At 36.7% G+C, this 25,274-nt stretch overlaps 1 protein-coding gene across 1 annotated transcript in view; it reads right to left on the bottom strand.

Annotated features, from left to right (window-relative positions):
• LOC107582124 (phospholipid-transporting ATPase ID-like) overlaps positions 1-25,274 on the bottom strand; it is a 31,430-nt gene that overhangs the window by 2,953 nt on the left and 3,203 nt on the right. Inside the window, exons 2-24 of the mRNA XM_016267858.1 lie at positions 14,581-14,639; positions 14,357-14,470; positions 13,988-14,086; positions 13,785-13,846; positions 13,371-13,443; positions 12,659-12,729; positions 12,487-12,566; positions 11,456-11,614; positions 11,284-11,372; positions 10,905-11,101; positions 9,609-9,631; positions 8,891-9,079; positions 7,884-7,999; positions 6,707-6,871; positions 6,513-6,624; positions 6,302-6,407; positions 5,959-6,191; positions 4,351-4,574; positions 3,904-3,987; positions 3,577-3,822; positions 3,280-3,418; positions 2,488-2,618; positions 1,519-2,001 (exon numbers count right to left, since the gene is read on the bottom strand). Of these exons, the coding sequence (XP_016123344.1) occupies positions 1,519-2,001; positions 2,488-2,618; positions 3,280-3,418; positions 3,577-3,822; positions 3,904-3,987; positions 4,351-4,574; positions 5,959-6,191; positions 6,302-6,407; positions 6,513-6,624; positions 6,707-6,871; positions 7,884-7,999; positions 8,891-9,079; positions 9,609-9,631; positions 10,905-11,101; positions 11,284-11,372; positions 11,456-11,614; positions 12,487-12,566; positions 12,659-12,729; positions 13,371-13,443; positions 13,785-13,846; positions 13,988-14,086; positions 14,357-14,470; positions 14,581-14,639 (3,254 nt within the window). The remainder of the gene's footprint in view (positions 1-1,518; positions 2,002-2,487; positions 2,619-3,279; positions 3,419-3,576; positions 3,823-3,903; positions 3,988-4,350; positions 4,575-5,958; positions 6,192-6,301; positions 6,408-6,512; positions 6,625-6,706; positions 6,872-7,883; positions 8,000-8,890; positions 9,080-9,608; positions 9,632-10,904; positions 11,102-11,283; positions 11,373-11,455; positions 11,615-12,486; positions 12,567-12,658; positions 12,730-13,370; positions 13,444-13,784; positions 13,847-13,987; positions 14,087-14,356; positions 14,471-14,580; positions 14,640-25,274) is intronic.

A 25,274-nucleotide genomic window follows, 5' to 3' on the forward strand; every position in this document is an offset into this window, starting at 1 on the left:
AAATGGTTCAGGTCATACTTAGAAGGGAGAGGTTATTATGTGAGTATAGGAGAGCATGAGTCTAAGTGGACATCTATGACATGCGGAGTCCCACAAGACTCAATTCTTGCACCACTCCTGTTTAGACTGTATATACTCTCACTAAGTCAAAAAATAAGAAAGAACCAAATTGCCAGATCACAGCTATGCAGATGACACCCAGATTTACCTAGCCTTATCTCCAAATGACTACAGCCCCATTAACTCCCTCTGCCAATGCATTGATGAAATTAACAGTTGGATGTGCCAGAACTTTCTTCAGTTAAGCAGATATGCTCACTGAATATAAACCTAACAGACCACTCAGATCATTAGGATCGAGTCAGTTAGAAATACCAAGGGTTCACACAAAACAAGGGGAGTCCGCTTTTAGCTAATATGCCGCACGCAGTTGGAATCAGCTTCCAGAAGAGATCAGATGTACTAAAATATTAGCCACATTTAAATGCAGACTCAAAACTCATCTGTTTAGCTGTGCATTTATTGACTGTGCTACTGTGTTACTGTGCTACGTCCAAACTGATTGCACTGTATTTTATGTATAATCATTTTCTATTTTTAACTGTTTTAAATTCATTTTAAATCAATTTCTAAATCATTTAAAAAAAAGTTAAGTTCCCTGTTTTATTGTTTTTTTATGATTATTTTACTTCCTTTTATGTAAAGCACTTTGAATTACCATTGTGTATGAAATGTGCTATATAAATAAACTTGCCTTGCCTATATTGTGTATTAATAATAATTATTAAAAAAACTGGGCTGTAAGATATTTATTTTTAATATTTTGAGTCTCTTATGGTTAACAAGGCTGCATTCATTTGATCAAACATACAGTATAGACAGAATATTGTGAAATATTCTAACAATTTAAAATAACAGTTTTCTATTTTAATATATTTTAAAATGTAATTTATTCCTGTGATGGCAAAGCTTATTATTATCAGTTTTGAAAACAGATTTGTGCTACTTAATTATTTTTATGGAAACTGTGATCCATTTCTTTTCAGTATTCTTTGATGAATGAAAGTTCAAAGAATAGCATTTATTTGAAATAGAAATGTCTTATAAATGTCTTTTCTGTCACTTTTGATCAATGTAATACTTTTGTTGACTAAACCTATAAATATATCTTTTTTAAACTGACTGTGAATTTTTGAACTAATGTATACATTACAGAAAAAAGAACAATATAAGCAATAATAGGGTTTTCCTAATTATTGGGGAACTGAGACCACTACTATGTACACAAGTGAGAAATGAAAATGTTATTAATAGTTCTGCTTCCTGCCATTTCTTCTCTTTGGGGGAAATGTTCTTTTTATGTCAATCCACAAAATTAGTTTTTGTGCTCCTACAGAATCAACCCTCTGCCCAGTGTTGTATAACAACCTATATTTGTGTATGTTTACTTGCATGCAGTTTATCTGTATACAATTTGTGCTTGAACTTGTTTTCAGATGTAGCAGATTTCAGATTTACCTGCACAGTTCGTGTACTACTTTCCCCAACCTCTCTTTCTGGACACCTAATAACACTGAGAGCGATATCATCAGGGCTGTGAGTGAGGACGGGTTCATTACATGCTTGTCCTGCCTCGCCTGCTGCTGAGGAAGACGTGGAAAGGGGTGGCCCTTGAGAGGAGGCAGCACAGTCTTCTCCGGTGGGCGGGGTGTTATGTGTGCTGTTTGCGTGTTTTTTCCTGCGAAGAGTATCGATCCAACTGCTGCTGTGGCGAGAGGCGAACGTGGCGAGAGCCAGCGAGCTCAGGCGCATATTTTTTCCTGATGTGATCAGCTCGCCGAAGCCCTCCTGATGCGCAAACGCATAACCAGAGCGTCGAGATCTGCCTCGCCCAAAGCGACCAAGAGCACTGCCACTGGCTACTCCAGCACCGCCCACGCCACGACCCACACGCCCACCAGGCTTCCGCTTTTTCTGCAGCACAAGTTGAGTGTAGCGCACCTGCAGAAAGACAGTGAGAAAATAATAAAGGGTGGGGATGAGTGTGAGGGGATAACCAGAAACTAACAAATGTGTCAAACTTACTGATGTGAAACAAATATGACCTACGCTATGAATCAGAATATGCAATAATCAACCAACCATTACTATCCAACAATCAGAATCAAAATTTCAATGATCAATGCTTGGGACCATTTAAACATTTAAAATGTATTTAAAATAAATGAATATAAATAAAGGCTCTTATCTCATATATACAGTATATATATATATATATAACACGCAAAGAAACACACTTAGAAAATTTGCTCAATTCTTGTTTTGTCTAAGTTTTGTCTAATATAAGTCTAAGTTTTCTTTAAATCTCGTTTTTAATGTGTGATACTGAATGTTTGATTGAACATGGATAATAACAAATTCAAAGATGGCGTGCAATTTAGGACAAACACACTAAGGTATCTGAGAGACACACACACACACACTTACGGTATCTGAGAGCTGAGGTTTAAGGTCCAGTTTAAGAAAGCGGAACGCAAGGACTGGAGCAATGCAGATGACGGTAGCCAGAGCAATAGTTAACCACACCACTGGCTGCCCGAGTGTGTTTCGAGCACTTCCTGTGGTTAACAAACACATGGCATGCACACAAAAACAAAAATAAGCCACACATACTCATACCACTATGTAGCACACATTTGGATCAAGATAAAATACAAATAAGATATAATTTAAAATGACACAATTTAAAATCCAAATTTATGGTATATTTACTATTCCTTGTATTTTCATTATTTATGTTAAAAGTTTGTGTATACATTTTTTAGATGACTTAATTTTCTATTTTAATATATTTTAAAATATAATGTATTCCTGTGTTCAATAGATTGTTTGAATAGATTGACCAGTTGTGCTGATAATTATTTATTTTTGTGGAAATCATGATTTTTTTTCATGATTTTTTGATGAAAGTTCAAACAGCATTTATTTGAAATATATATTTTTTTGTAATGCTGTAATGTCTTTGCTGAACAAAAGAACCAGATTTCTTCAAACAATGAAAACAAATCTTACTGACCACAAACTTTTCAATGGTAGTCTATACTTAAACATTCTTCATTATTTAGATTTTTAAAAACCTGAATATGGAGTAATGCTGTCTGCATTTCCAGATGTTATAGCTGATAAGTTGTGCTTGCGACAAATACTATAAAGGCATTATCAAATGTGGGTTTCTGTTTAAGATGGCAGCCACACAGTTGGGCCAAAGTGCTGACTCACCAAGGAAATGGAACTGCTTGGGGAAGATATTGAACAGAATGCTGGAGTGCATAGCGAAGAGGATAGTGAAGTAGGTACCCAAAGAGCCCCATATAAAAAAGTGATTTATAGCCGTCCAATAACCCGTGTCCAGAGCAATCTATAAACAATTAGCAAAAAGCTTGGGCTATTCAAAACCGTTCTAAAATTCATTGCTACTAGTATACACAACCTTAAACGAAAAATAACAAAATAACCGCAAACCGTATCTAAATCAACAAGCACTACTTAAATGCTAATGTTTAATATTGGACTCACTTGGACGCTGACAACGATGACAAGGGCCGTTGCTGTAGTTACTGCAAAAGTTTGATAGTCTGCCAGTGGGACTCCATTGCTCTGTGTGGCATGAGAGAGAACGCCATACGGAATGAAGAAGAGAACCACAGACGTGTAGATTCCCTGCGCGATGCAGATGAAGAACTCTCGCTTGTTAAATAGCAAGTTCAGCTGACCCGGCTCGTACAGCTTTGGATACTCCAGACTCCTCTGTTCAGGAACATCCTGAGATATACAAGGATTGAGGTAGGAGTATAAAAGGTAAACAAAAATGATTCAGTATTTGGTGAGTTTTCTTTATCTTACCTGATCGAAGATGCCCATGGCCAACACAGGCAGGGATGTGTATACGATATTGTAGAGAGTGATGAAGTATTGGTCGTAGACAGTCTAAATGAAAGAATCACAGTAAACTGAGCCAAGGTTATGACATCACCTCATGCATGTGACACCAGTACCTCAGTACTTGTTTATATTAGAAAGTGTACAACATTCAGTATTTTTAAAACTACACTTAAAGTATGGCTTAAAGTATGGAAAATCAAATATGTGATCACTGACCAGATTTTTCAATATGGAGTGTGATATTGTACGTATTGTATTGTTTGTAATGGAGTATTGTAATTTTGTAACAACATCCTGCCCAGGGACTGCAGATGCAAATTAGCTCTATAGCTAACTCTGGCACAACACTTGTGGTCCCTGTAACTAAACTAAACTAAACTTTTTAGAGCCTCTGACTAAATTTTCCACCTGCGCTGAGAATCCACAGAAGAACCCGAACCAGAAGTGCACCATAGTGAAGGCAAAGTTCTTGTAGAAGAAGTAACAGAGAAAACGGCACATGCGCAGATAGGACCAGCGTCCATGCACCAGCAGAAGTCGCTGCAGGAAGCGAAACTGGGAAAAGGAGTAATCTGATGCCAGCACAGCCTGAATCCCCTCCTGACCGCTGATGCCCACGCCAATGTGAGCTGCTGCAGAAGGAGAGAAACACATAATACATTATATATATATATATATATATATACACACATACATACATATTCATTAAATGTGTAAAAAATTATTGCATTAAATATACTGAATACCTCAAGTTAACACGTTAACTTTGACACCCCTAAAAATGCATTGCATTCATTTTTTCCCCTCATGTTTCCACCCACTTCAGGTCCCCAGTTAGTCCCTAGAGCCCAGTTTGAAAACCCCTGTTCTTGGGTATCAGCTGTCTCAGTGCTGGTCAAGTTCAATTGTAGGTTAAGACAGATAAACTAATATGTAAATAATTCTTAGACTAAAACCATAGATTTGGGTTTAAGTCCAAAATGATTTAAAGGGGTCATATTATGTTGCTAAAAAATTATTTGGTGTATTTGATGTAATGAAATGTGTTTATGCGGTTTAAGGTTAAAAAAACACATTGATTACATGTACATCATTGTTTCTCCTCTATGCCCCGCCTTTCAGAAACGCATCGATTTTTACAAAGCTCATCGGTCTGAAAAGCGAGGTGTGCTCTGATTGGCCAGCTATCCAGTGCGTTGTGATTGGCCGAATACCTCAAGCGTGTGACGGAAATGTTACGCCCCTACCATACTGTGATGCCTTGTCCCGGTTGGAGCGACGAGGAGAATTGGTCCCTAAACTAAGGTATTACCAATTACATAATTAATTATATAATAATTATTATTATTATATTTAATAAATAACATATGAAAATAATATAAACCATATAGAAATATAAGAAAATTACATATAACATATAAAAAAATTATATATATAATTATATTTAATTGTAAAAAAAAACGAAAATTAGAAATGTTGCCTTGGCAACAAACCGAAATAAGATGAAATACTAAAATGACTAAAATCAAAACTGAAATAAAAATAGATCTAAACAGAATTTTAAAAACAAATCAAAATGACAATGTCACCTGACCAAACCAGAAAACAGGTCTCATTGCACCGACTTGTCAGAGAAAGTGTTAACGGCAGTATGAACTGATAGCGATATTTATATACTATTAAAGAAAACAACTAACCAACCTAGTTGTTTTTATTGTTGCCATTTTATTCAATCTTAATATTTGAATGTTAATGAGGATAAGAAAAATTACAAACTTTTAGATATCAATCTGCATATGTGATGGACATTGGTTACGATCATCTTCAGTATCTCCTTTGAAGGCATCTGGATTAAATAGTAATTTAATTAATAATAATAATAAATACTAATTCATAATAATCCTAAAATAACACTGAACTAACTAAACATAACCCTTTAACTAAACCAAAGAGCATGAATAACATTAACATTCATAACTAATTCCTTCCAGTTAGGCTCCTGAATGCTTCTCCCACCTACCAAGCTGTGTCCGCTGATGATGAGGGCGAACTCTCCACTGATTGACTCCAATGAGGAGGAGGGCGGCGCCTGAGGAGGCGAACATTTACTCTCATCAGGGATCCAGTTAGCAGCACCACCACCTCCACATCCATTTCCAAAGGCACAAGCACCACCCCATCCCTGAGCTTCAACTTCCTTCCCTCCATCTCTGGTGCGTGCCGACTCCAGCATTCGCTCTCTTGCTTTCCTAAAAAAACATAAGAGGATGAGAAAATTAAAAGGCCTTTCCTGAAAGACTTATATCGCTCATACTTCATGGGTTGATGAATTTGATGAATGGAAACATCAGCATTGTACCTCAGCTCTTCACGTACGCTTTGGACAGTGTGTCCATTAACAATGAAGATCTCTGTCATGTTATCTGTCAGCATCTTACAGGAATAACCAATATTCACTGCAGTCTCTGTCACAGAAGGAGAAAAATACACTTTAAAGTTGTAGTTGTGTTAAGTCAATGATAACAGTTGTGGCCAAGCAGCATGACTTTTGATTTTGATGCAGTTCTTACCCTGTTTGTCTCCAGTAAGCACCCAGATCTTGATGTTAGCCAGTGAGAGAATGGCAATGGTCTCAGGAACCCCCTCTTGCAATTTATCTTCTATAGCTGTGGCCCCCAACAGCTATAACAAGTATAAAATATTTCATATTATTAACAAGAAGACTAAGGAGACAAAACAAAAGGAATCAGACACACAGACACACCATCATGTCCTGTTCGATCTCTTCATAGGCTGCAGCCAGCCGGTCGTCTCTGCAGTCTGTGGCCTTATCAGCGCCGCGGAAACGCTCTGCCCACGCCTCCCACTGCTCCTCAGACAGATCCCGATAGGCCACTGCAAGTGTCCGCAAGCCATCACCTGCATACTCCTACACATATCCCAACATCAGCTCATGATAACATCACTTTTTAATTTAATTATTCATGTTTTGTTTTATTTTGTTTTGAGAACCATTACATATGATAGATAAACTATTATCAAACAAAAACTTAACTTAGCATGAAAAGCTGCTAGTCTATGATGGTTACTCAAGGCAGCAACAGTAAAAACAGTAATATTGTGAAATATTATTACAGTTTAAAATAACTGCTTTCCATTTCGATATAATTTAAAACATAATTTATTCCTGTGATGTAAAGCTGAATTTTCAGCAGCCATTACTCCAGTCTTCACTGTCACATGATTCTTCAGAAATCACTCTAATATCCTGATTTGGTTCTCAAGAAACATATAGAAACATAAACTTTTTTTTTAAACAAACAAACAAACAAACAATCGTTTTGACCCTTAATTCACTGTATTAAAAATTTTATAAATAATAATATACTTGTAATTAATATTATGTAATAATATATTTATAATTAAAATAGTATTATACAGGCTTTCTGTGCCTGATTTTACAGCATTATTTTCTCTTTATTACACAAAGAGAAACCATTCAAACCTGTTATTTGAAAAATTATTAAATAAATATTTTTCTTCATACTACAAACGTTTTGGTCTCAAACCTTTTACCTTCGTAGTTATCTTCTCCCCTACATAGTGATATCTTAAATTAGGCTACCTTTGCAACCCTGTCATTTGCAACCACATTTTATTTACATGTATTTTTATTTATATTTTATTATTCTAAATGTTTGTTTAACTGCTACAAATAACTATTTCACAACAAAAGTCCCATATAATGTTTAGTTATTAGGTAAAAGTACAACTAACAGACTTTATTTACTAGAACATCCACAAGAGGGCTCTGTTGTTTGTCTTATAAAGACAGCAGCATCAGACTGTGGGTTCTCTTAAAGAGCAATTTAGAACTTCATACAAACAGCTAAGCTAACAGTAAACACAAAATAAACAAATCCGAAAAAGCAAACACTCACGTTGAGATGTTCTGAAGTGATAATCATTAGTTCATGGTTGCAAGAGTGAAGCCTCTCGAAAAGCACAGTGTCTGCGCCCTTACAGTACAGACGAATACGGCCCTCTGGATTCCTCACTAAAACACACACACACACACACACACACGCACACACACACGCACACACACACGCACACACACACATTAAATTACAGATTGTGCTTGTGCCTCTGCAGTGATGGGAGAAGCTCCCATTATCTCATATTCCTAACATTATTGGACTTCTTTTCATATAATGTACTGTATCTTAAATTATACCTTTGTTTCTTACCCATTTGGCAAAAACTAACAAGGTTTTATAAATCATAAAACAAATGATCTTAGTTTTAAGATATTTTGGATATTGTTATGGGGAAAAATTATTAACAAAACTGATAGAGAGAAAATTCTGCAGTGCACTCAATAACTCTCTCTCACTTCTCTATATGTAAACACAAACCAACTGGACATAAATGACAATATGCAAACAAAAATGAAATGGCTGCTGCAATGTAAGCACCACTTGCCCGAATATAAGGGCCATAATTCAGCATTATGAGAGTGTATATGACACACACAACACTTTCTGTATTGAATTTAGCGCTAATGTTCCACTTATTTATGATGCTTGGCAGGGCAGTATTTTTGCTGTATCCAGATTTCTCAGTCCTAAGGGAATTTTACTGTCTCTTTCTCTTTTGCACAGTGCTAAACCATCTGGCATTACAGCCAAAATAATGTTTAAAAACTATACACTTTGGAGTTTGCCACTGTTCACTGCACAAAAAATGTGTGTGTGTATGTACTTAGCTATAGTTTGGGCTCAAAAGTGAATCAATCTGACAAAACTTTACTTTTGAAAAAAAAAAGATTTAATGTGGAGGTGTTCTCATTTTTGTGACATATTGCATATTGTGCTTTTTTTTTACAAATATAGTCAAATGTTTTTGTTATGTCAGTTGCAGGAATGAGAGTGTGTGCTTGTGTTACCTATGACAGACATTCTTTTGCGGATATTATTGAAGTCCAGGATGGCGAGGAGCGTGTATGTGACCGCTTTGCCGAGCTCTTGTGTGGTGACTGTGCCGGGTGTGCGAGAGCGGAACACAAAACCAAAGTTACGTGCAGCTGTTACTAACGCCCCCTCATCTGGAGACTGAGCCTTATACAGCAGCTCTCCTTCAGGAAGTGAAAGACAAGAGAGGCAATAAGCAAGAAGCACAACATGAAGGAGGACAGATAATGAGATAAAATAATCATATTACAATCCAGAATTACTGTATCATTTCCTTCTAACGATATTAAAGTCAACAGCTTCAGCGAATCACCTCCACACTAAGAGATTCAGACAGATGGAAAGAGAAACAGACGGAGGGTTATCAAAATGCAAATATGACCTGCTTTTCAGTAGAAACACTTAAATTGACTGCAGCCCTCTGACCACAAGGCAAACACAACAAAACAGACACACAAAAATACACACAGTTTTCCTGTTATAAAGACATAGGCTATTTAGGATGCAGCTGAAAGAGACAATGGCATAACAGTCTACCAGACCATTAAAAGCAAGATGTAATACTGTTCATTTATAGAGACTTCACGAATCTGTCATTTAAGACTGTCATTAAAATTGGAGTTTGGGTATGTGTGTGCTGTGCCATGGTGCTGCTCAGTGCCATGCAGCAGTTCTTAATGTACGAGTCTGTACCAGTCAGAGGGGGGTTATATTCACTGGACCACACAGCAGAGTTAGAGCTCATTCAGAGAGCTGGTTCAGAAAGGTTCGGTCAGGATTTTAGTGGTGTTATATGGATTATGTTATATGGGAGGTTGTTGTTATGTCAGAGAGAGAAAAAAGGGGAGTCTATGGGGTCTATCTCTTACCTGGAAAAGTCTGAAGAAACATGAAAACAACAAAATACATCAAAATAAAATAAAAAGCACAATATCAAGCATAAAATTAACTTAAGCTAGAACTTTAAAAAAAGTATCTAAATCAAAGAGGAGAAGTAGATTTTAACTGGAGTTTTTAATGAATATGATACACTTTGGTGTCTCAAGACTTTTTAAGAGATGGAGCATTAGATAAACTATTATCAAAAAAAAAAAACCTAACATCAAAAGTAGCTAGTCCTAAACATATCAAATGTTTATATCCCCCCTTAAAATTCTGATTTTGGCCAGTCACAGAGGTCTTGACCTTCTAGTATCCAGCAAATAAAAACAGTATCCAGGAACTAAAATTATACAATGTTTGTTATTTTAGTATTATTTATTATTATTATTATTATACTATTATAGGTTTTATTAACGTTTTGAGTTAGCATTTATTTTATGTGCTTTTTTTATGTGTTACTTATTTTATTAGTTTAATTTTGTGCAATTTCGTTGCTGTTTTTTTTTATTATTATTATTATTCAGATTTAATTTACTGCATTTATTTCATGTTTTAGTTTGGTTTTGGTTTTGATTTTTTCCAGTTAGGAATTTTAATGCTTCAGCTTAACCTTATTTCATTTAGCTGATAAGGCAACATTTCAAATGTATGCCTAGTTTCAGTTTTCCATCTAATATTAATATTTTTTTCTTTATTTCAGTTAACAAAATATTTTTAATAGTTTAAGTTATTGATAATAACCCTAATAGAACAAAAACAGTTAAACTATTCGAATAATTGTAGTACATTTTTTTTTTGAATGACTAAAAATGTAATGCTTAGCATTGTTTATCCCTAGAAATGAAAAAAAAAAAGCAAAAATATCCTAAATTGGATAACATAGCTGACAAGCTTCATATAAAATAAATAGGAAATAAAACAGCTTATATAAATGTTAAATTTATGTTCAAAACATGATTTTTTTTAATGTTTAGCGTTTCAGACCATTTTCTATATTTTCAATTTTATCATATTCATGGTCAGTGCCAACTGAACAGTTTTCATGGGATAATTAATCTTTCTTCCTGCGTTACAACGTTTATCTCTCCTCATCTTGCTCTCTCTCACCTGACATAGAGGGAGATGGGCACGACTGTGTTGAGGATGATGACATAGGACCAGAAAGACAGGAAGGCTGAGAACAAGAAGTTGTCCACTGGTGGGTCCCAGGGAAGGAAGCTCTGGAACAGAGCACCCACTTCTTTTTCCCAAACTGCATTTCCTATGGCCAAGATTACTCCCATACACACCAGGAACCCAAAAATCTGAGGAGGGGAAAATTACAAAACTAATTTGGACTAATTTAAGATCTTGAATTGTATGCCTATTTATTTACAGCCAAACATTACTTTGCAGAGTTTATGCTGTTTATTTATTTCAGTACCCAAATCTTCAGAAATTCAGCAGAGGTTTGTAAACGAGTGTGTGTTTGTAAACAGTTTCTCACCCACAGCACGAGTGTATTCATCAGTCTGTCTATACTGGTCCGCTTGAACTTGGTCCGTCCGCTGTTCTGCATCAGTTTGGTGTCAGGACCTGTAGTGCACCATCATAATTATGACAGGTTAAACTGAAAACTAATCACACAAACACACACACACACACACACACACACCAACCTGCGAAAATAACAAGGCCATAGCAGCTCTCTGTGTTGCGCAGTACACAGCCGCGAAGCAGCATGTTCTGGTTGCTGAGGAGGTATTTACAGTCTTTCCAATACAGAGTCCCGCAGAAACGGTCAAGCTTGTTGTTGGGAGGCTCACACACCACTTCTCCTGCACATACACAGCGCGAGAGATACAGGAGGAAAAAGGAGGTCACACATATTGAAAACATTGAAACAGTACCATTTTATGTAATAGATGTTATGACCAACTATTCAGCATCCTGGGTCTCTGTACAACTTGTGAGCTTTTTTTGTTGTTCTTTAAAAACAGGAAGCGTGGGTGGTCTGTGCTGACACAGGTTTGATGGTGTGTGTGGCAGTATATTGTGTTGGGTGTTAAAGTAATGTTGCTGAGAAACTGTCCACCACATACATTACTTTCCGCACACTTTGACTGCATCTTTGGTTCTCTCTCTCTTTAGTAAACTAACTCATAGTAGGGTCAAACAGTTGTTGCACTTTTGCATTTTTAGTGCATCTATTCACTAGCCCATCATTGAATTTATTCTGACGTTATTCTGCGCTGGTATAGTACTCTATCATGCATACTTAAATGATGTAATTTTGTTTTTAGAAATGTCAAAAATTGTATTTATAATTTTATTTAATTATACATTTAATGTATTCAATTATACATTTTATTGTATTTAGCACAGGTTTTTTTTGGACGAGTTTGTGCTGTAACCTACTTTTCATAATTCCTTTAGTGAATCTGTACTAAAATATGCAAATAAACAGTGGTTGTCAGTAAGTGCAATTCATACTAGAATGCCTTCACTGAAAATACGCAATTCCTTTTATTGCCTTTCTATTTTTGTTCCATAAACTTCTGCAAATCTGAAACACACTGTAAACAAACATATTCTCTCATTTATCAGTTCACAAGATTGGTCAGCTGTCTCTTTTTCTTACTAATGCACTTTCTCATTTCCACTTTGGCTAACTTTCACATCTAACTGGAGTGCGTTCAAAATCACATACCATCAAACTGGGCCAGGTTATTAGGATCTCCCAGCTCTGAGGTAACCGACAGAGACTGACGCACCTTCATGTTCGTTTCGCTGTGGCAGAAAAATAACGACATTGTATTGAGCTGCACTGGAATCACTAAATCATGTTAAACAGCAAATTCAGGAAATAAACACAGGCATACCCATCCAGTTCTGCAGTTTCAATGTAACAGAGGCCATGTGGTTCACTGCTGGACAACAAGAGCAGGTCAGCCTGTAACACATATACAGTATACAGCAGTGTTATTATTAACTAAAACTATTAAAACATTTTTCATTCAAATAAAGCTGAAATAAAACAAAATATAAATATTAAGGGTGAAAAACTCATTTTTGTTTAGTTTAAGTTGAAGCACTAAAATTACTAACTGAAAATAAAATAAATAAAACCAAAACTGAAATTAAAATGTATTTAAATAGTAATATTTTAAAAGAAATAAACCTAAAAAAAAATGATAAAAGCACAGAAAAATTACTAAAAATGTAACTAAAATTTAAATGAAATCTGAAAGTACAAAAAGAAAAGCTATTCAAAATATTAAGAAAAATAGAAACTATAATAGTATCTAAATAATATTAAAATAACACTGGTATACAGACTAGAGACACATAAGCTGCTGTTTATCCTTGAGAGACAGAGTAACCAGAGGCATAATCAGCGAATAAGCTTGGCTACTGGATCAATTTCACAGAGCAGTATTCGAGAGCAAATGCATCAGAGATTGGTGCGTACATGACCGTGAATTACTGCAAGTAATGTCTGTGACTGCTGAGCTAGTAAAGTGTCTTTTTATTTTATTAAACCACGTTTAATTAATTCATTAATGTCATGAAGAACTACAGAGGAAAACTCACTGCCACAAACTGATTGTTCTCCAGCTTGATGATGTCACCCACTCTGACATTCATCCAGTTCTCCTTCTGAAGACTGAGAAAGTGAAAAAAAAAGTATAGGATACTTATTAATGCGTTGTGATTGTTGGAAAATTGCTATACGATGATTAAAAAGTGCTCTAAAGTGTATAGTGTATATTATATTTTTTTTTATAAATAAATGTAATATTAATTTACAAATTACAATTAAAATGTATATTACATATTCATTTTAAATATATAGATATATACTGTATATATATATATGCTTTTATGTTATGAACATTCACTATCTTGCAAGCAACAGCTCGGACACATTTATATTTCTTGTAAACAGCAGATGTTTTCTTGCAAACAGAATGTAAAAGGAAGTGTGTATATTAATATGAGACTCACATGCCACCGATGAGGACCTGAGACTGACGGTTATTCACCTGGTTGTCACTCTTGTGACGAAACTGTGAGATGAACAGAGATGTGTGTGAGTCTGTTACTTTTGTTACTGTTTTTTCGTGTGGCAGTTGTGGTGTGATAGGTCACTGGTATAAAGGAGTTTGTCAGTTACAGTAAGTTACAGAATGTGTGCGTGTGAGACTCACATAGTCATCGGTGGCATCTTTGACTGCAGTGATGCTCAGCACCAGCACTAAAGGCACAATGGTAGTGAACCAGGATAATGAGGAAATCTGTGGAATCAACTGAGACAAAAACATACACACGATTACAAACATTTTTAAAGCCATTTGTATAACATAGTAATGCACCAACTTGTCATAGTAATTAATGTGCACACGTTCAAACAATCTGTCAAAATGATTGTGGCATGCATGTTCTCGCCAACTGCAACCTTTAGGCCAGGATGAATATTGTCATAGTCACAGCCATGCTTTGATGTTTACAAAATAACTTGTTTTTTTCTCTACACTTGTAATAATCATTTGAAGTAAGAATTAATTCGAAGTATATACCTGCAGTATGAGGAGAAACAGGAAGTAGGTATTGGCAACTTCCTGGAACTGCTCAAACAAGTTGACTGGAAGGAAGGTAATGTTGTTGTACTTTGAGGTCATGATGCAGTTGCTCTGTGGACAGTGAAAGAGATGATGGGGAGAGGTGAAGGAGAGGCAGAATAAAACTGTACACTTAATTTATAAGTAAATTCATGATGTATGACGTTATATGTGTGCCTTACAGCATACTGGAACTTCTCATTGTACTCTCTATCGTTGGCCCGGACTCTCCTTTCCTCCTCTGTGAAGAAAACAAACTCTGAGATGTAAAAATGGCCTGAAATATATAAAATATAAAAATAATTTTGATGCAGCGATAGACCATTACAAATGAGTCTTCACTTTTTTTCTGTTTAAAAATGTCAGGTATGGAATGACATGACGCTAAGTAAATGACGACAGAATAACCACTTTTAGGTGAACTATCCCTTTATGGCACGTCCACTGAAGCTTCTGAAAAGCTTAAGCAGATTGCTCAAATAGAAAACCGAAAAATAATCAACTAAAACATACAACAGGTACGTATGTACGGTGGCCGAGAGAGCTCAACGCGCTGCAACTTAAGAAAACACATGCAAATTGAAAAAACACCAGCAAATTAAGAAAACATCTTCATCAGTTTGACAACACACCCGCTGCAAATCCTCACAACACATGCAAATGAAGAAACGCTGCAAATCCTCACAACACATGCAAATGAAGAAACGCTGCAAATCCTCACAACACATGCAAATGAAGAAACGCGCTGCAAATCCTCACAACACATGCAAATGAAGAAACCTGTGTTGTCAAACTGATGAAGATGTTTTCTTAATTTGCTGGTGTTTTTTCAATTTGCATGTGTTTTCTTAAGTTGCAGCGCGTTGAGCTCTCTCGGCCACCGTAAACATGGGGCTTTTTTATGTTCAGTCAGAAGACTTGCTGACTGGCTTACAATAAACACACTGCTCTGTTGTGCTTCTTTTATTAGTATTGCAATGTACGATAACCCTAGAGAAAAAAGAAACAGGAACCCATGCACAAGCAGCACATGCAAAATATGCTTTATGTTTGCTGTGAAAAAAGTTTGAATTAGCTGAGCGCAAAAGTCACGCACCTGCATATATCATGCAGTAACAGTGGAATACAGTAACTTTCAGTTCCCCATGAAACAAACTATACAATCAGAGGGACATGTCAGTGCTAAACACCAGCTTTAATCAAATGAGACAGAGCTGTAGTTGCTAAGTCGAGTGCAACACAACAAAGAAGAAGGAAGTCATGGCTAATTGTAGTGTGACAAATTAATTTCTGCATTACAGGCTGTGGTTAGCATACAGTCATAAACCTGTTGTTTTCACTTCTGCTGAAAACGAGACTCACAGTTTCAAGCTCACACAAAGCTCTTAACACCGCAGTGTTTCCAGCCAGACTGACACATAAGACACAAAAACACACAAAGTAGTAAATAAACACACCAGCTTGTATCAGAGAAAAGCTCTTTCTTTTGGGTCTCTTGTCTTTTGACAGAAATTGCAGAAAATGACTCTGTTGGATTCACTTAGCTATGTATCTGTCACATCCTGTGCTCACAGCTGCAGATTTTTTTTTGTGCTGGATAATGGCCATTCCATTTGACAGCCTGTCTGTATGTGAGTGTGAGTGTGTCTGTGTATCATCATATTATATTATCCATGGCTGACTCACTGCATATTTGTGGAGGAGACAGGTTTCTGTGTTCTACCCTGCTGGAAAGATCTTAGACCAGCATGAATTTCCAAACACTCTAGATTTTATTGGCTAGTACTGGTCTAGCTGATGGACCAAGGAAGTGTTGAGCAAAATATCTCAATCAAATCTCTCCTCTGAAAGAAAAAAGCAACTGAAACTCACTCTTATCTCTCATCTCTTCCTCACCCTCAACATAACCTTTCACTGTGGTAGTTTACAAGAGGCTCATACAGATAAAGAGTAAGTTAAAGCATTTGGTTGGGCTGATTTCACTCTGTGCTGCTATAAAATTGATGAGAATCTTCTACGAAAAAAAAAAGACTAACCTCATTACTCCCTGCTATAAGTGAGAAAAAAATAGGTCTGATGAATGGCCGAGAACTGCATCTGCACCATTTACACATGCATCAAAAGGTCAAACCCATAAACCCATGCACGCGAATATAGCCAGTCTGTAGTCTGTTTCCTCCTGCACCGAGACCTTCACACCTGCTCTGGTCCTCTGCTTAATCACAGAGACTCCCTCTGCCTGTGGTTTCCTGTGTTAAGACAGCTTGGCTCTCTCATATTTCGCTGCTATAATGGCCGATTTATGTGCACTGCCCACATAGCCAACACACAGCAACACACTAAAGCAAGCACTTAAAAACAAAACAAAAAACATCAGCAAAAATGTTGCCTGTCACTGGGGCAGTACCCTTAAAAGTACACCTCTGTATTCTAAACCGTTAGAAGCTAAGTAGGTCAGGCTACTAATATGTACCCTTAAAGTGATAGAAAATTCTGTCATAATTTTCTCACCATCATGTAATTTCAAATATGTATAACTGCAGAACACAAAAGTTGGTATTTTGAAAAATGCCTGTTTTTTTTTGTTGGTCCAAATAATGAAAGTCACTGCGGTCCGATGTTGTTTGGCCCTCAATGTTGAAGGTGAGTAAATTTAGGTACCATTTCTAGGGGCATTTAGGTCAATAATGCACCCTGTATCAATAATCATTGTAATTCTATGAGAATAGGAAAGTCATACCACAACTATAATGTTAATGACAGAGGAACATTTTCATTGGAATCACTTTCAAACAATCTTTCGAGCTGTTGAATGATAAAAACTTTGACAGGCAATCAGAATTTACCAAATGTTATAAAGCCAAAGAATTTAAAGCTGCAGACTGAAAGAAATAAAATAACATAAACAGAACATTATTGTGCGTTAGTGTGGAGCTAATATAGCTATCGATACAGTTATCTTTTTATTTAGCAGTCTTGGTAAGAATGGGCCTTAATACTTTTATTTTCAGCATTTGTAACACTTATAAATTTTGCATCTCCATTGGTAGCTTAGAAATGAGTCATACTGTAAGTTTTGTATCAGCTTAAGTTTGATCTTTTGCTTGTGAATGCATTTTTTCTGAGTTATGCAATCCTTGTGAATGTTGCTCACCAATAAAGAACATTGTGTTCCAATGATAATATATGATACCTGTAGTCTCTAAATTCACCATTAATTCCCCCCCCCCCCCCCGTGTGAAACAGGATACAATGTTTGAAATATTTCTAGATTTATCTGAGAGTTTAACCTAATGTCAAGTGGTTTTGTATACTAGTTTTCCATATTTTATATGAGTTGAAGGATCAGTCCTTGAAGTTTTAGTGTTCAGAAAATGCTCTCACTCTCAATTGACTGAAGCAACTTTACGTCCTAGTTGTCATTGTTGACACAGGTCGCACTATTTCTTGTATACTCAAAGAAATTTTCAAATAAAACTGCTATTTCAAGATCATGATCCTAAAAATGTAGCATTTTGATGTCCTTAATACTGTACATCAGAAAGTCATCTATGGTAGTATCATATACAAACATAAATAACAATTAAAGCTGCAAGCAGCGTTGAAAGGGCCCTCGCACCCGGAACCACCTCCACCCCGGTGGCCTTAAGAAAACAGTGAACGGTGGGCAACATGCATTTAAAGTGGTAAATATAGAAGGAATATGTCAAAGTCATTTATATGTGCCAAACTTCCTGCTGCCAGCTGGTGGTGCTATGACTATAACCGAATATTAGCCTTTAGATGTCTTCAGGCCAGGACTCTTATCAAATATGTGAAATTTGAGGCAGATTGGACAATGTATGCATGAGTTACAACAACTTCCTGTTTTAAGGCATTGATAGCATGCTTTAGCACTTAGTAAGTATTGCTAGCATGTTTGAGCACATTTCTAGCATGTTTAGCGCTCAATGGCTTATTTGAGTGTGTTGCTAATAGTGCATCATTCCAGCTAATAGTACTGTCACTTCCTGTTGACAGTAGGTGGCGCTATGACTATAACTGAATATTGGCATTTAGATGTGTTCAGGACATTGCATGCCTGAGTTACAGCAACATCCTGTTTCATTGTATTAATAGCATGCTTTAGCAAATTAGCTAAGTGTTGCTAGCATGCTTTACCATGTTTCTAGCATGTTGCATGTTAAGTTTGGTGAGTTTGGGGCAGATTGGACACTGCATGCCTGAGTTACAACTTCCTGTTTAATTGCATTAATAGCATGCTTTAGCACTTAGCTAAGTGTTGCTAGCATGTTTTAAAATGTTTCTAGTATGTTGCTAGCCTATTTAACACTTACTGATTCTTTTTAATATGTTTCTAGGAGTCCATAACAGTGTTAAACATGTCACTTCCTGTTGCTAGCAGGTGGCGCTATGACTATATCTGAATATGAGCATGGACATGTGTTCAGGACAGAACTCCTATCAAACGTGTGAAGTTTGGGGCAGACTGGATATTGCTTGCCTGAGTTACAGCAACTTCCTGTTTCACGGCAAAACATTTGTCAGGCTACCAGGGACAACCCCTTCAACGAAAACTCAAGATCTTCACAATTTAGCATGGCAAAGGCCTTATGATTACACTCACCAAATTTGAAGATGATCCGATAAAAACTGTAGGAGGAATTTGTTAAAGTATGAGGTCTGAAAATTACAAAAACTGCACAAAAATTGTAGAGGAAATTTAAAAATGGCTGACTTCCAGTTGCGTTTAGTACTTCGCTCCAAGAAACTTTTTTGTAGGTTTTGGGACATTACATATAGTGTGAAATGTAGTGGGAGGGTTGTTTTGTTGAAATTTTATAGCGCTATTAAGCCATTTTGACATGCCCAATTCTGAAACCCATATCAGATGTACATTTTCGCCAGTTCTGATGTGTGTGCAAAGTTTTGCGAGTTTTCGAGCGTTGTTTATGGCCCTCAAAAATGCGATTCACTTTGGAGAAGAAGAAGAAGAAAAATAAACAGAGCAATTCCAAGAGGGTCTTCGCACCATTGGTGCTCAGGCCCTAATGAAGACTGACTCAGCCTTTATTCAACTCACTACATCTTCCCTAAATCTGTATGTCTGCTCTCAGCCATCCTTACCCCATCACTCATCATTCTGTACTCATCCTCTATGCTTTCATTTTCTCCTCTCTTCCTCAAGGTCACATCTTTCTTTTCCCCTGCTTGTGGCTATGTTGCACTCTCTGTTATCAGTCCTGATGGAAAATCACACTGCTGCAGCAAGAGTCTGAGAGGGCATTACCTGCCTATTGGCTGCCGATGACATAATAGCTTTGGCCGTTGGTGGGTCTGGTTCCATCCGGAGAGCACCTCAGCAAACTGGGCCATTAAGCACTTTTAACACAGCGCCCTTACTAATACAGCCAAGGACAAGCGAGAGCCGCAGTGAAACACTGCTTGTACAACATTTCTCAAAAACAGTCTCATTGACAGAGAAGGAGTGGTTGTTGTTGTGATTCAGCACTACTGCCAAGGACATCCGCTATGCTAACTCACAAATCTGTGCAAATTCAAACAGACAAGCAAGTTATGGATGTGCAGTGATGCAATACATGTCTTGTGTAAGCTAATGGTGCACTGATGGACTATTCTGAAAGTCATGCGAAGCTTTGTTGTGACTGACATGAGACTTTTTTTTCTAAATTAAAATCAAAGTATTTTGGCATAGGCCTAAGTCTCTTATGCTCACCAAAGTTGCATGTATTTGATGAAAAATACAGTAAAATCTCGAATACTGCTAAATATTATTACAATTTAAAAGAACTGATTTCTATTTTAATATTTTAATTTCTATTTTATTCTGGTGATGGCAAAGCTGAATTTCCAGCAGCCATTACTTCAGTCTTCAGTACCACATGATCTTTCAGAAATCATCAAAATCACATGGTTCAACCAACATGCAGAAATATGCAGGGGAAAAAAAATATATATATAAAGATGATATCAAAGAAAGGTTCGTTGCAGACCCTCATGACTTGTGTCAAGCTCATTAAGTCTTTTAAAATATTAGATTGAGAATATCAGGTAAATTTTTTGAGAAGGAAAGGTTAGTTACGGTTGTAAAAATATTATGTGATACAACCCTCAAAACATAACAGTATAATAATTAATAATTTATGATATTTGTACAAATATGGTCTTTCAAAACCATATGAATCTAACAGGAATACAAAAAGTATAAAGAAACTGGTACACATTATAAAACACCATTTTATAATGACCCTGAAGTGTGAAGAATGAAAAATGAGAATAAACCTTGATGTGAGAGAAATAAAAGTTCAAATAACTTAGTATAATAATATTCTATTAAGTTAATATAGATTGTTCTCAAGTTAACACCAGCTTTGCCTGGTGATATAAAAGAACACAATCAATTGCTTTCAAAGGGAATCTTTCAGACAGGTCTCAAAAACATCACACATTTAATCAAAGTGTCAAAGTAGTACTAAAGCACCATTGAAGGTCCTGTTGTCTCCACTATTTCAAAGCATTTGTCTCATTTAATGTCTAAAAGAGACAAGCCACAGGCTCAATTTAGCCTCTAAGTGGGTGAGCTAATTGCTACTGTACTCCAACCTTTTTGCACACACAGCAGAGGAACAGCCAGAACACGAGCCAAACACATGACTCCATCCTTAACAGAGGCCAAATACTCACTAATGTATTCATTTAAACGGTTGCATTTGCCTAAAGAGTTCTTTTAATTTACTGCTTTTAATTCTTACTTCTCTCCCATTCTCCTTAAAGGGGTCATATGATGCGATTTCAATTTTTCCTTTATCTTTGAAGTGTTACAAGCGCTTGGTGCATAAAGAAGATCTGTAAAGTTGCAAAGACTAAAGTCTCAAATCCAAAGAGATATTCTTTATAAAAGTTAAGAGTCAACCACGCCTACCTAAAACGGCTCGTTCTAACACGCCCCCACATGTCTACGCCACGATGTGGGAAGATTTGCATAACGCCGCCCAAATGCTCACGCAAAGAAAGAAGGCATAACTTTTATTCTCGCTGTAGTATTGTTTCTGCCGCCATGTCGTGAAGATGCTGTGTGTTTCGTTGTGAAAGCGAAACTACTTTGTTTGGCCTTCCAACGATATCCGCTTTGTCATGCCTAGAGCTGATCCGTGCTGGTCGCTGAGGGAATACATCAACTTCGCGCTGTGAATCGCCGGATCGGCTTTCACCGTGAATAAAGCGGAGTCCAGCCCGGGGTCGTCACATGTGGTTGCCGCAAGCCCGCCGTTCCTTCGTCGAATCCGCCGGCCGCCAATCACTCAAGCCCGCCGTGTGTGACGCTTGTGAAAGCGAAACTACTTGGTTTGGCCTTCCAAAAGAGGACACGACTAGAAATCAGTGGTTAAGTTGTATTTACAACACTGTTCCAGAACAGTTCAACCCAAATATTCAGATGTGTGCAGCACATTTTATGGAGGACTGTTTCCTGATCCTGGTAGACTACAATGCTGGCTGTTCTGACTCACAGACTGCAAGTATGTTTTCATTTAAAGGATTTGCCACTGACGATTCAAACGCGAGTTTTGAGCAGTGTAGAGTAGCGCTTGTTGTTTGTCATTTCTCCGATCACAAATGCAGACATGGTTTTATGTTTACGCGGCGCGATGCAACGCGTAAAAAGACAGTATAAGTCATTATAATCTGTAATTATGTCCCCACTGGATGCAACAAATGCCTCGTTTATAATGGGTTTAAATGTTTTTGTCTCGTCGCTCCAGCCAGAACACGGCATCACAGTATGGTAAGGGGTGCAACATTTCCGTCACACGCTTGAGGTATTCGGCCAATCACAATGCACTGGATAACTGGCCAATCACAGCACACCTCGCTTTTCAGACCGATGAGCTTTGTTAAAATCTACACGTTTCAGAAAGGCGGGGCATAGAGGAGAAACAATAATGTACAGTATGTGAAAAATAATGTTTTTTCAACCGTAAACCACATAAACACATTTCATTACACCAAATACACAAAATAATGTTCTTTTTAGCAACATCATATGACCCCTTTAAAGCAGATGATTTTCCTGGTCTGAATATGGTGAGAGAGTGTGTACTACACTGTAATGCCAAAACATATGCTGAGCATCTTGAGCATTTGTTAATTTGATTAAAAAAAAGCACATGACCTCCACATGACCTTTTACTTCATCTCAGTCTCTATGCATCATTTGCTTGCTTTTACTCTCTCTTATCTTGCAGTCTCCTCCCATTTCCCCATCCCTTCTACTCTTTGCCAAGTGCCTACATATGCCCAGCTGGCTGACTCATCTATCCATACTGGAATACACTCGCCATCTCTCACCAACCTACAGTATTCATTACTGGACTGACCAAATCCATCCATCACCAATATGACAGTTTATATAATAAGTATGTTCGTCAAATACTCAGGGGGTTTCGTCACATTAGAGTTGACTGTAAAATAGCAGAGAGCAGACTCTCTGAGTAAAGGAATTACAGAGCTTCACATAACACCTACTGACTGCAACACATTCAGTGCGGCAAAAATATGTTCCATAAAGGCTATTTTAGATGTGTGTGTGTAACCACAAAGAAAGCACTTGTAACACTGTACTAAATAAATAATTAAAAACACTGAGTATACCATAAATCTGTGAATTAAAGTATGTATTGTAAGTACTTGTAGTTAACGAAAATGTTTTGCTAATTTATTTTTAAACATAATTTGAAGAATTCTGCTGATTTTCAACCAGCTTTATATTGTTACAATGACAGTAGTATATAAACATAAACCAATCAATATGAGTGAAAATTATATTAGTATTCTTTCTATGTTTTACCTGTACCCAGATATTCCTGCTTATTTTTCAGCTAAAGTCACAACCCTTTCTCTAGTAAATTTTCAAATTTTTACTGCACCCTGGTTTTATTAAAAGCCCATCTTGCCAGTGGTGAATTCCCCATTTAAACCCTTGATTCTGCAGGATATTTTTTTCATTAAAATAAATATCCAATACATTCAGAAGTCACTTATACCTAACTCTGCCTTATCCATTCTGATAGCATATGATCTACAGATATGTTAACTTATCTTCTACACCTATATCCTATATACCTTTAAAATCTAACTAACTCTAACTGGAAGTAATGATAATAATGGCAATGTTAAATGCACAGAGATATGATAGTCAAGTATGCAGTAGATGATCACCACTTTGTCACAATAGACTGCGTCAGAAGAGACATTCACATTAGCAAGCCTAGTGTTAAGAAATCAACCCCTGAAAAGGCCAGGAACAGTGTTACTAAGACACTAACTATTCCTACCTAAGGTTAAAAGTCAACTATAAGAATGAATTTCTTTCTGCGACTTGTCCACTGGATATTTCTTGGCCTTAAGGGTCAACTTAAGGTCAGTTCCTATACTTAATAAGTAACTTATAATGTCTAATCACATCTGAAATGTTTGACAAGTACAAATAAGACAGAAAAGGTGCTTTTGTGGGAATCTTCTTGATTTGAAATGAAACTTTGATACCTTTACACATGGCAGCCACCACTGTTGCCTGAATCATTCTGGTCATTTTTAGATGGCTCTATCTCTAAAGTGACTGATAATGAGAGCATCTATGCTGTGACAGACACTACGATATATGACAGACATCTTAACTTATCTCGTCATAAAGAAAGTGAGACATAAATATGAAAGTCGAAGAGGTAAAATCAATAATCTCACTATGATTTCCAGCCTGTTGTACAGGTAAGAATCACAGAAATGTGGAACAAATGACTCCACATAATAAACTGAAATGGCTACACATATATTGAGGCCACTGAGTGTAAAAATCCCCAAGACCACACAAAAGAAAAAAAAGCACATAAAGTTGATCCCCAATCAAACAGCAATTCTTGTTCAGTTGCGGTCTGGCTTTACAGAATCTGAGAGGTCCAGCTCAACACCTTTACAAACCAGAACAGCATCAAGTTACTTACTTTCACCAACAAAAACTTACAACAACATTTAGTGAAAAATACAAACTGTTTTGCAAAAACAAAACATGACAGTGAGTGAAAATGTTGCAGGCTGTGTTCATTACATAAATGACATTTAAAACGGTGCAAAATCGGACCTCATGTTGATAAGCAGTTCACACAGATCCCTCATTTAACACTGTGAAATAAACTGCTATGATTCATTGGGAAAATGCAGATGAGAAAGAGATTCTAACTCGGTTAGTTGAACATTGTGAGATATACAGTGTGGCAGACCTTAAAAGACATTAACTTTCAATGTAGAAATAAGGTTATGCAATCATCTCATTAACATCAATAACAAGACCTTCTAAAGACTGACTATACAGACTGTTTTACATTTAAAAATAAATTGAGATGCAATTAATTGACTGAGTGATTTGTGAATGTTGACTAGGGAAAGCATGATGGTTACACTCTAAAAAATGCTGGGTTGTTTCAACCCAATGTTGGGTCAAATATGGACTAACCCAACTGTTGGGTTAAAAAGTTAATTTAAAAATGTAATCAAAATTTAACCCAACAGTTGGGTTAGTCCATATTTGACCCAACATTGGGTTGAAACAACCCAGCATTTTTTAGAGTGTATGACCACAAGGTCATGGGACATACATGGACACACACAGCGGTCACTGGACATTGGTGTGATTTTGTAAGAATCATGAGAGTAAAATAATGAACGAATAAGCACATTTATGAAAGAAGACAACATTGTTTATTTACACACTTTAAAAAATGCTGGGTTAAATACAACCCAGTGCTGGGTAAAATAGGGACAAACCCAGCAATTGGGTTGTTTTGACCCAGCGGTTGGGTTA

The sequence above is a fragment of the Sinocyclocheilus grahami genome, unplaced genomic scaffold (assembly GCF_001515645.1).
Source record: "Sinocyclocheilus grahami isolate Dianchi unplaced genomic scaffold, SAMN03320097.WGS_v1.1 scaffold40.1, whole genome shotgun sequence".
Taxonomy (NCBI): Eukaryota; Metazoa; Chordata; class Actinopteri; order Cypriniformes; family Cyprinidae; genus Sinocyclocheilus; species Sinocyclocheilus grahami.